The sequence below is a fragment of the Patella vulgata genome, chromosome 1 (genome assembly GCF_932274485.2).
Source record: "Patella vulgata chromosome 1, xgPatVulg1.2, whole genome shotgun sequence".
Lineage (NCBI taxonomy): Eukaryota > Metazoa > Mollusca > Gastropoda > Patellidae > Patella > Patella vulgata.
Window position 1 is genome coordinate 10,854,592 of NC_065879.2, and position 11,275 is coordinate 10,865,866.

An 11,275-nucleotide genomic window follows, 5' to 3' on the forward strand; every position below is an offset into this window, starting at 1 on the left:
TTACGAAATTCAAACTCATCCTTCATTGAGGTGTAACGGTGATATACATATATTTAAACGGTTTTTAACATTTAATACAAATTGTGACTTCTAGAGGCTCCACAAACTAAAAAGGTGATTTTTCGAACAATCAGGGGCCATAATCCATGAAGTAACAGTCCAATACATGCCAATTTCAAAAGAAACCAAGATCTTTGGGAGGTAGAGACCTATATTTCAAGTTTGATCAAAATTGGCATGTTGACGTATAAAAACAGAAATGAAATAGAGTTTAATGTTCTAACCACCCAAGGTTATGCACTTATAACATTCCAGTCTACAAATTTCATAGATTCCAACTGCAAGGGTTCGCTTATGTGTATGCCAACAAGTAGGCTACACAGTTGGACCTTGGTTTTCCATCCCATCCAAACAACTAGATGTGTTTAATAGTAATGCCCGCAAAACACAGCTAACACATTGAATTATGAAATGTAAATAACTATAATTTAAATACTATAAACCTCCACTATTTCCATGCTTTTAATACCAGTGATGATTCCACGATGCCAATTATTATCCTCTGGAAATATCACAGCACATACTTGACCAATCATATACAAGCAATCAGGCATTTTATAACGTTTACTGTCAGATGACATGTAAAAATCACTGCAAACAATAAAAACAAAGTGTTAACCATTTGAAAATGGCAATACCAGTGCCGGACTGGGCCTAAACTCATTAAAACAAGCCAACAGTGAGGCTGATGTCCCCCGCCGAAATAGGAAAATAATTAGAGGACACATATAAATTTATCACAAATAAGCAGAACGGACAGACAGACAAACAGACAGACGGACGAACCCATTTTAATAGTTCCCTGCTTTCTTCGAAAGGCGGGGGACAATCAAAGTAGGAGAGTTATTGTTTTCCAAAGTCTCGACCAATCAAATTGGGTATCGCTCTGCTTACCCTGAGCCCAAGTTTGAACATTCTAGCTCAATTAAAAGTTATCGTGTCCCAAAGCATCAACCAATCAAATTGCTTATCTCTGCTTACCCTAAGCGGAAAATGCTCATCTTCGAACTCCATCAAGGCATTGACCTAATCAACACATACACCAAGTTTGAACATTCTAGCCCAATTAGGAAGAGAGTTATCGTGTCCCAAAGCATCAACCAATCAAATTGCTTATCTCTGCTTACCCTAAGCGGAAAATGCTCATCTTCGAACTCCATCAAGGCATTGACCTAATCAACACATACACCAAGTTTGAACATTCTAGCCCAATTAGGAAGAGAGTTATCGTGTCCCAAAGCATCAACCAATCAAATTGCTTATCTCTGCTTACCCTAAGCGGAAAATGCTCATCTTCGAACTCCATCAAGGCATTGACCTAATAAACACATACACCAAGTTTGAACATTCTAGCTCAATTAGGAAGAGAGTTATTGTGTCCCAAAAAGTGTGACGGACAGACAGACGGACAGACGGACAGACAGACAGACAGACGGACAGACAGACGGACGAACCCATTTTAATAGTCCCCTGCTTTCTTCGAAAGGCGGGGGACAAAAAAAGTGGGCCTAAGCCTATAAAGAAAAAAGAAAAAAAAAAAAAGGAAAAGAGAAAGAAAGGAGGGGGGGGGGGAGAAAAGAAAGAAGGAAAATATAGGAAAAAAATGACTGACAAACAACACAAAAAAAGAAGTGTACTACAAGGAAAGAACTTTATGAGTTCAACCTCATTATACCGAGAACCATGTAATTCATCTTTTGTTTTTGACATTGAAGAGAATTCTCAAATTCATCTAATGATGGTGCTCTTAGGTCATTCTGTTATCTAATTGTATCAGGAAATCAAAAATTTGCCTTCTTCTGCTTTGGCCTGAAATGCTTCCCGACCTCCCTGGGACGCTCGCGTGCCTTTGGTGCGCTCGTGATGCGCCGTTGACGCGTACATGTGTGAACCTTGGTCAATGACCTGACAGGTGGGCCGAAAGGCCCACCAGTCCGGCACTGAGCAATACGTAACATATCGTGACTGGAGTTGAAATACCCAGCACTAACGCAGGATACTTACGATAACTCATCCATTAAAGTTTCCAGAGCTTCTGTTGTACGTCTACCACGAAGTTGTAACCAGAATAAACCTGGACTTACAATATTTGATATAAATACTTCTATATATTCTCCCGTGACTTCTGGTAAAGTCTGATACGTGTAATATGTTCGTGGTAGAACACAGTCCTCAGGTAGACCAACCTTCTCTTGGTATGATTGTACGTGAGGTGGCTGAAATACAACCAGAATCTTCAATTTAATCAGAACATTATTTTATATACAGCTTTCTCTTTGTTTTGCAAAATAAAATCATATATTGCATTTAATGTTGATTTGTTCTGCTGAATGGTAAATTGTATTTATTCATGAAGATCCCTTATCAAGATCCGAAAACAGCAAAAATCAAATAATAATGATGATATTTATAATGCACAAATTTCCATACACATATGCAAGCTCAAAGCGCCAAACACTATGTACACTGTATATTTACACAACAGTATATTCAGTCAAATACAACTGTATTCACATTCAAACAGATGAGTCTTTAAACACTGGAATTTATTGCCCTTTGAGTGTTTTTGGCAGATTTAATACCAATATCTTTATAACATTTACATCACGTAGCAGACTAATAATAAATTAATGTGTGTAGGGTACAAACGTCACTCTGAGTAAATGGGAGGACTTGAAAGTTTGTCCCTAACCTTGCACACTTTGATGCAGATATGAATTTAGGCCCAAGTCAACAAGAAAAAGGGTGTCAAAAAATACACAAATTAATCTTACCACTGGTGTTGCATGAGGCTGAAATTTCTGTAAGAGTTGATCAAATCTTCTTGGTTCATCTGTATTCTTGGCTGACAATATCACACATTCTATAAATAATAGTATCATTCATCAAGTATATGACTGCTTGAAAATATGTTAAATTCCACAAGAATCCTGTCTTCAAAAGACAACAATGTTTAAACATTAACTACAGTAGAATCTGCATTAAGCAGCCACCCAAAGGAATTTTCACAACTGACCGCTTAACGGGAGTGGCCTCTTAATAAAATCTCGGTGCTTTTTGTGCTGACATAAATTAAATATTATGCTTGGATGCATTGGAAGCGAACATCAATACTTGCATCGGTAAATTTGACCTTTGCTGAATCTTGCGCCGAACGAAAATTCTTTACTCAAATCTCGGATATAACTTCTGTAAACTTGTCATTTTGTACCAACCTTCGATACTACTGTCTACCATTGTGATGCATTCGATAATATTTATCCATTTTTGTGAAAAACATCGATGAATTAATTTTATTTTATCAAAAAAGCACACGAACAAAAAAACAATCGCTGATTTTATCACCTATTTACAGGGGGTGTAACTCTGTATGTAATATTATAGGAGGTGCTAAAATGTCTGTTTAACAACAAAGTGGCAATGCAAAAGATGACCGTGACAAAACTTGGTACTTTAATTTTATTCAATCAGTATCAAATAATGTGTCGTTACGCATGAAAACAATGATCAGGTTAATAAAACAAAAGATTAATTAACAGATAATCCTGGGTTGATTGTTATTTTTACATTTCTTTTTACCTGATCAGTGGGGGTCCAGTTAATTAACTACTACTCGCGGGATTAGCGGGGGTGTTACAAAGAACGACAAGATGGTATCATTCAACAATGGCCGTTGAATGGGCGATGTTTTGTTGAATTTATCAGTAAAATAGTGACCGCTGGCCGCGTTAGAGTAGTGGCCGTTGAATAAAGAGATGAAACAAGCCAACAGTGAGGCTGATGTCCCCCGCCGAAATGCCAAAATAAATAGATGACACATTAATTAATCGCATTTTTTTTTTATCAAAAGTATCGAGCAATCAAACGGATTATCAACTATATACTAAGTTTCATCACTCTTTATCAGATAGAATCAAAGTTATTGTGTCCCAAAGCATCGACCAAAGAAATGGCTTAGCTCTGCTTAGCTTTAGCTCGAAATGTTAATCATTGAACTCAGTCAAGACAATCACCTAATGAACATCTACATCAAGTTTAAACATTCTACTTCAATTAAAAGCAGAGTTGTTATGTCTTGACCAATCAATTAAATTGTTTATCGCGCCTTAGACTAAACAGAAAATTCTCACCATCAAACTTAAGAGTTTCATCGCTCTCACTTCATTATAACCAAGGTTATCGTGCCCCAAAGCATCAACCAATCAGATTGCTTATCTCTGCTTAACCTAAGCAGACAATGTTCATCATTGAACTCCATCATTGCATTCACCTAATGAACGCCTATGCCAAGTTTGAACATTCTACCTCAGTTAGAAGGAGAGTTATTGTGTTCCAAAGTCTCAACCAATCAAATTGCTTGTCACTCTGCTTACGTTCAGCAGAAAATGTTCATTATCGAACTTAGTCAAGGTATTGATGTAACAAGGCATTGACCTAATAAACACATACACCAAGTTTGAACATTCTAGCTCAATTAAAAGTTATCGTGTCCCAAAGCATCAACCAATCAAATTGCTTATCTCTGCTTATCCTAAGCGGAAAATGCTCATCTTCGAACTCCATCAAGGCATTGACCTAATCAACACATACACCAAGTTTGAACATTCTAGCCCAATTAGGAAGAGAGTTATCGTGTCCCAAAGCATCAACCAATCAAATTGCTTATCTCTGCTTACCCTAAGCGGAAAATGCTCATCTTCGAACTCCATCAAGGCATTGACCTAATAAACACATACACCAAGTTTGAACATTCTAGCTCAATTAGGAAGAGAGTTATTGTGTCCCAAAAAGTGTGACGGACAGACAGACGGACAGACAAACAGACGGACAGACGGACAGACAGACGGACAGACAGACAGACGGACGAACCCATTTTAATAGTCCCCTGCTTTCTTCGAAAGGCGGGGGACAACAACAGAATTTTTACGGGGGGAATTTATCGTGACCGCTTACAAGGAGATGTCGCTGAATAGGAGTGGCTGCTCATACAGATTCTACTGTATTTCTAAATTGGCATATTTTTCCTATATATTGCAAAGACAGGTCAACAGAGCATTTAAAAATATTTTTGTGCGAAATTTGCAAAGGTATCAAATATGTCCGGGAATCCTTGCGTGAAAAAAATTGATGTACTAGAATACCTGCCTAATTTACCTTGACTCACTCAGCCCTATGTTATATCCGCTCAACTTACCTTGACCACTGTGGTCCCCTCCGCCCTTTAGAATACCAGCTTCATTTACTTTGACTATATCAGCCCTATAGAATACCTAATTAATTTTCATCGACCACAGCAGCTCTACTCTATAGAATATCTGTTTAATTTATCTTGACCAACACAGCCCTATAGATGAGTTGTTTAACTTACCTCGACCTCTGTATGTAGCTTGAAGAACATCATCAGTTAGTGATAACAACATTGATTCAAAACTTGCAAAACCCATGGAACAAGGATCTATTGTCAGGCCTGTATAATCCTAGAAATAAATATTTATCTATGTTTTATCAGAAAAAAACCTCAAGAAATTGTCGCCATGGAAACATTCGGCCACACCAATACAACTGTAAACTAATTAAAAAAGTATTTAAGGGAAGGATATTGAAATGTGCTCTCACTCATCTGTCAGTCCTTCCATCTCAGTTTGGATTCTGGAGCATATCCCATAAACTGTTCAATATATCTTTTAGTGCTGGCACGATATATATCATTGAAGCGATGAATCGCATTTCACCTTCCCACAATTCCAGTATCGATGTATCATGATTTTTTTTTTTTATGTTATTTTGTTGCTTCAGTAAATATCCTGTCACTCATAATTATCCACGTCACACATTATCGATAGGTACACTCTTAAATTGTTTTGTTCCTTATTTTGATCCGCATCAATCGTGATATCAAACTTTTTTATTTCTTCAAATAAAAGGACTAAAAATATCAGTTATTCATTTATCCTCTTGTTTTCTTGGTAAATATTGACCTGGTTATGAGTTGTGATACAAATCAAATCGTATTGTAGCACCTGAATCGCAATATGTATCGTATCGTGACTGCAGTGGCAATACCCTGCACTAATATCTTTATGAAACTTTGCACAAACATCAAACTATTATGGTAGTTGTGTTTTGCTAATTAGAAATTTCTCAGATATAATATCTGCATTTTCGGGATTGTGAGGAGGATAATTTTGCCACTACAACTGCATTTCCTCCCTAGTGTTCCTTGAATTTCATCTGCCCAATTTTATTTTATGTGTACTCTTATACAGATATGTGTGGAACTCGTTTTTTTTTTTTGTCGCATCTGAAAAAGTAATCACACTTTTTGTTTTGAACACTGACAATAAAACAGTTCCCTTTTTGAGTGCGTCAAATGGGAGAAACACCACTAACCTGAAAGGCTTGAGGGAATTTGAACATGGCGATACCATCAGGCTGATGTAATTGTAAAACTTGTGATATAGCCTCTTTAACATCTTTTAATACTCTCCGACCTCCTGTATAAGATGGTATACTCTTATTTATACGTTCAGTTTTCTCTAAAATGAAATGAAATGGGGTTTAGTATTCCCTCTACAATAAAACATTGATAATAATAATAAGCGAATCAAAACCATGCAAGTTGATTCAATGACAGACATTATAATATAACCCACACATGCTAACCATTCGGCTAACCATTCGGCCATCCAAACCCATTCACAGAGGTAAAACATAATATGTTATGGTCATCTACAAACCAATAGAATCTTACAAACCTTCATAGTTCTCAAATAAATCATTTAAAAACTCTTTAATTCTTAAATTAGTTGGTAACCAAGTTAACATTTTTCTTTACAATACGTGACTTGATAAGTGGGCATTACGAGCAACTAAAATTCTTAATTAATATGCAATGGGCACTGTAAACCTGGTGAACATTTTGACCAATAGTTTTACTACATGTGGCACCCATCCAGGCACTGGGTCTTCACACACTATTGAAACTTTATGGACGACTCGGTTAACGGTCCCTAATTTTCAACACCAGAAACAAAAGGGTTAAAAAAAAAAAGCTTTTATATTAACTCTATCAAAATAAAGACGGTAAATTTTGGCCAATGTTCAATAATGCATGGAGCAAAAAAATTATAGAGTATTCAAAAACAAACCAGAAGGGCTGATTGGTGCAGTAGCATCGTAAAGTAACCAATCACCACTAGGATTAGGTCTTTCTATTCTAACTATAGCTGGTAAATCACTGACATATTCTATAACACTGTGATAACCATGATCTTTAAATGGTAAGTCTTTACCTATTATAGTCTACAATAATACAAACAATAAACAATTAGCAGACTCATAGCAAATTTTAAAACATATAAGAAATCATATAGCATATCGTAATAAAAATATGTCTGACCAATTAGTGCACCATGACCTCCATTGATAATCATCATGCTCACTTCATGACCTCCATTGATAAGCATCATGCTCGCCTCATGACCTCCATTGATAAGCATCATTCTCACTTCATGACTTTCATTGATAAGCATCATCCTCGCTTTATGACCTCCATTGATAACCATCATGCTCACTGCATGACCTCCATTGATTAGCATCATGCACAATGACCTCCATTGCTAGGCATCATGCTCGTTTCATGGTCTCCATATTATATATGAGTGACATCATTTCCACTGAACTTTCGTTTCGTATTTACTTTTTGTAAAAGAAGTAGTAGCACCTTAGTTTGTTTATGTTTGCTTTTACAAACGTGATATCGCAGACAAGACCTAGTGATATCGCAGACAAGACCTAGGAGAGCCAAATCTTTTTCCTCTTTTTCGAATATGATTTTGCACTCTTTCCATGTGGCCTCTTGCCATGGACTGGTTTAGTGGGAGGTTCTTGCCTTTAATAAAAATCATAGCAATTGGTAGTGGATCATTAAGTTTGTACAAGTTACACAAAAGTCTATTTATACCTAGTGTGTTTAATTACATACAGTCTTTTCTTTAAAACAGTACAGTGAATGATACAGCTTCTTACCTTAAACTCGAAAGCTAAGCGGCTTGCTTGTATACCAGGTTTGGCAATCAAAACCTATAATATATAAATAACACTTCACTAATATTCAAATATATGCTTGCTGTATAAATTCTTACATATTATTTACATTTACAGCAGGAATGTAGATCATATTTTGTGTTGAAGGAAATTTTCAGCTTTTCTCCAACCTTTCATCATTAGACCATGCAACATAATGAAAGAACATGATGAAATTTAACAGAAACAGACAGGGCATATTTAGCTATTTACATAATACGTAGGCCTATATGTGAAGAAAATCCTTCAATTAAAAATACCTCCTGTGTACTGTAATATTTCGAGAAAATGCGCGTAGTGCCACTGTCTAGGCAAAATTTCCCCCTAGCACACCGTATGGTGTATGCCCGTCTTCACAGTTCGGAGCAAAACAGTAGGACGTTAAACTCCATGTCATTTCATTTCATTTCGAGAAGATGCTTGACATGGTTAATCTTCAGCTAAATGGGAATATAGTGGCAATAGAAAATAGATAGAAGAATTTGTCAGAACTCCAACATCCCTATGTTTGTATTAGATCAGAACGATCTTTTCTTATCACAGTATCTAAATTCTCACAACAGATTTTGCTAAATTTGTTCATTGTTCACCTTTAGTCTATGAAAATAATAACTGGGAACATCAAAACTACCACAATTTGTGGAAAACAAATTTTTGATGCCCAGCTGTCAGGCAACCATTAATGTATTTTGCTGATAGTGAGAATGAGTCTCAAAAATATCTGTGAAGACTTTTATTTTTGTGTTTACCTGTTTAAGTTATTGATGAATCCACTAAATTTAATCACTGTTCATTTTTCCCCTATGAAATGAATAACTGTCAATCGGGCGTCAAAACTACTGCTATTTATCATCCCCCTCCCCATCCTTTCATCCCACCAGGAATTGGGCAACCCTTACTAATGACGACTCTCAGGAATATATATGTATTTGTTTTGAGTTTTACCTGTTTAAGTTGTTGATGAATAGGATCAATATAATCATCTTGTTCAGGTGAGCTTCCCAGGTAATTATTGTCATCTACAGGTGGAGATACAGATTTATTAGTAGGTGTTACAGGACATGATTTAATTGGTGATACTGGTGGAGTTATCTTTTCATTCTTTGGTTTTTCTAAAAAAAATTATACATAATTTTACTTCAATAATTCGCTAGCGGGTAGGTCCTGTACAGGGGCCTGTTTCACAAGATTCTAACTAAGAAAACAACCAAATTTTAGTAATTTGATTGGATAATATTAGATTGATTTTAGTGCTTAGCCAATCAAAATTGAAGTATTTACTTAAATTTGGATTTTATCTTTAGTTAAGATTACGAGAAACAGGGCCCAGGTCTTTAAGAGTTGCAGGAAACTAGAGGTCACTGAGAAAACCCAGTTTAGTCAGACGATCCTACTCCTTGTCATGTAAATGTGGGATCGAAACCATTTCACTCGACTCAATGACAGACTATTTGATCTAAAGAGCATGTTAGGGCATTTTGCCTACCCTTTCACAAGAGAGAGAGAGAAATTGAGTTTAACGTCCACTCGACACAAACTAGGTCATTTCGGGACTAAAATATGGTTTAATTTTATTTACATAATTCGCTTGCGCGTAGGGGTCTTTAGCAGTGGGAGGAAACCGGAGGCCCCGGAGAAAACCCACGAGGTTGGACAGGTGACCCTACTCCTTGCCACGTACAACCAGGGATTCGAAACCACACCAGTCGACTCAATGACAGACTTTATGATACAGCGCGCGCACGCTAACCATTCAGCCATCCAACCCCCCACCCTTTCACAAACTAAACACAAAGGAAGGACATTAAACATATTATAAATATTTCCCTTGCCAAAAAGATATACATTGTATTCACAGTGACGACAACTGTTGAGTACAAACAGAACAGTCCAATCAGGACATAGTCGTTTCTCTTTTGTCCTAGCCCAGGAGGAGGGTTAGCTAATCACATGACCTTATCCTAGAACCCACTCTCGGGATTTACTGGTGTGGTTCCCCCATGTCAGTGATGCAGGATGGAGGGCTCAGATAGTGTGAAAAACCAAGGTACTATATATGTACACATTGGAATTCAAAATAAAAGTAGGCTGTAGCGTCACTGTCCAGGCAAAATTCCCCTTTTTTGCCTGTCTTCATTAGCCCAGTCGGAGTAGAAAAGTAGGATGTTCATTCCTATTTCATTTCATTTAGAACCCTCTCTACAGATGACTTCTAAAAATCTAGGGTTGTAATAATAGTCTATTTGGTTTACCAAACTAACAAAATAATAACTTATAAACACCTGGAGTTGACAAAGGAGGAGGTAATTCATATTGTCCAGGAATTGGTTTTGTGGACGTTGTAGACAGAGGTTGGCTGCTTTTAGCAGGGGATGGGTTGTTGGATTTAGCAGGAGTTACTTTTCTGTGTGCCGACAACACTCTCCATTCACCATACTGATTTACTAGAGAGACTGTGTCTGGTATGCTCTCTAAAAGAATTTTCACAGTGGAAAATCCCAGACCTTCATGGTCTAAATGAAATCCAAATCGTTTGTAGAAAAACCCGTCAAAATGTGTAAGCGGTAAACTTTTAGTGTGTCTGAACATTTGTCTTATTTGCTGCCTGATTGATACTGGGACTGAAGGGGCGGGGGCATAACGGGATCTGTATGATGGTCGGTTTGATTTTTGTCGTAAGACGGCCCATTTGTTCTTGTTCGTTACTTTTTGCCTGGATACTAATTTTTCAATGTGTCGCGTAGTTTCGTCTGCTGTAGCACGAAGTACCTTTTTACCATCCTGCCATGTGACAGTCAATATTTCTGGAATGTCAGTAATATAGTCTTCCAAATCATGGTACCCAAATGACCGGAAGGGAAGAGGAGAGCCAATAAAATCATTGTAATCTCTCCTCAATTCCTGGATTGTCAGGCCAACTGGGGAGGAAAGAAGCACTGCACGAATGTGTTTTTCGACCTCGGCTCGACGGATTGCGGTTTGACTCATTATGTTGAATTTATTTTTCTGACAGACAAGTAAGTAGGGTCAAATTCTGCATCATAGAATAAGCATGACATATGGTAAACTTGATTCCAACATAAACTATTCTCCCGCCACCATAAACGTGCTATGCAAAAAGGTTGAACAT

The 11,275-nt window shown here is 37.1% G+C and overlaps 1 protein-coding gene across 1 annotated transcript in view; it reads right to left on the reverse strand.

Moving 5' to 3' along the window:
- LOC126812126 (tudor domain-containing protein 5) overlaps window positions 1-11,249 on the reverse strand; it is a 59,208-nt gene extending 47,959 nt beyond the window's left edge. The window contains exons 1-9 of the mRNA XM_050538385.2: window positions 10,428-11,249; window positions 9,091-9,257; window positions 8,089-8,142; window positions 7,209-7,362; window positions 6,451-6,596; window positions 5,429-5,537; window positions 2,835-2,923; window positions 2,065-2,276; window positions 504-651 (exon numbers count right to left, since the gene is read on the reverse strand). Of these exons, the coding sequence (XP_050394342.2) occupies window positions 504-651; window positions 2,065-2,276; window positions 2,835-2,923; window positions 5,429-5,537; window positions 6,451-6,596; window positions 7,209-7,362; window positions 8,089-8,142; window positions 9,091-9,257; window positions 10,428-11,133 (1,785 nt within the window). The 5' untranslated portion in view covers window positions 11,134-11,249. The remainder of the gene's footprint in view (window positions 1-503; window positions 652-2,064; window positions 2,277-2,834; window positions 2,924-5,428; window positions 5,538-6,450; window positions 6,597-7,208; window positions 7,363-8,088; window positions 8,143-9,090; window positions 9,258-10,427) is intronic.
- Window positions 11,250-11,275: the final 26 nt, after the last annotated feature.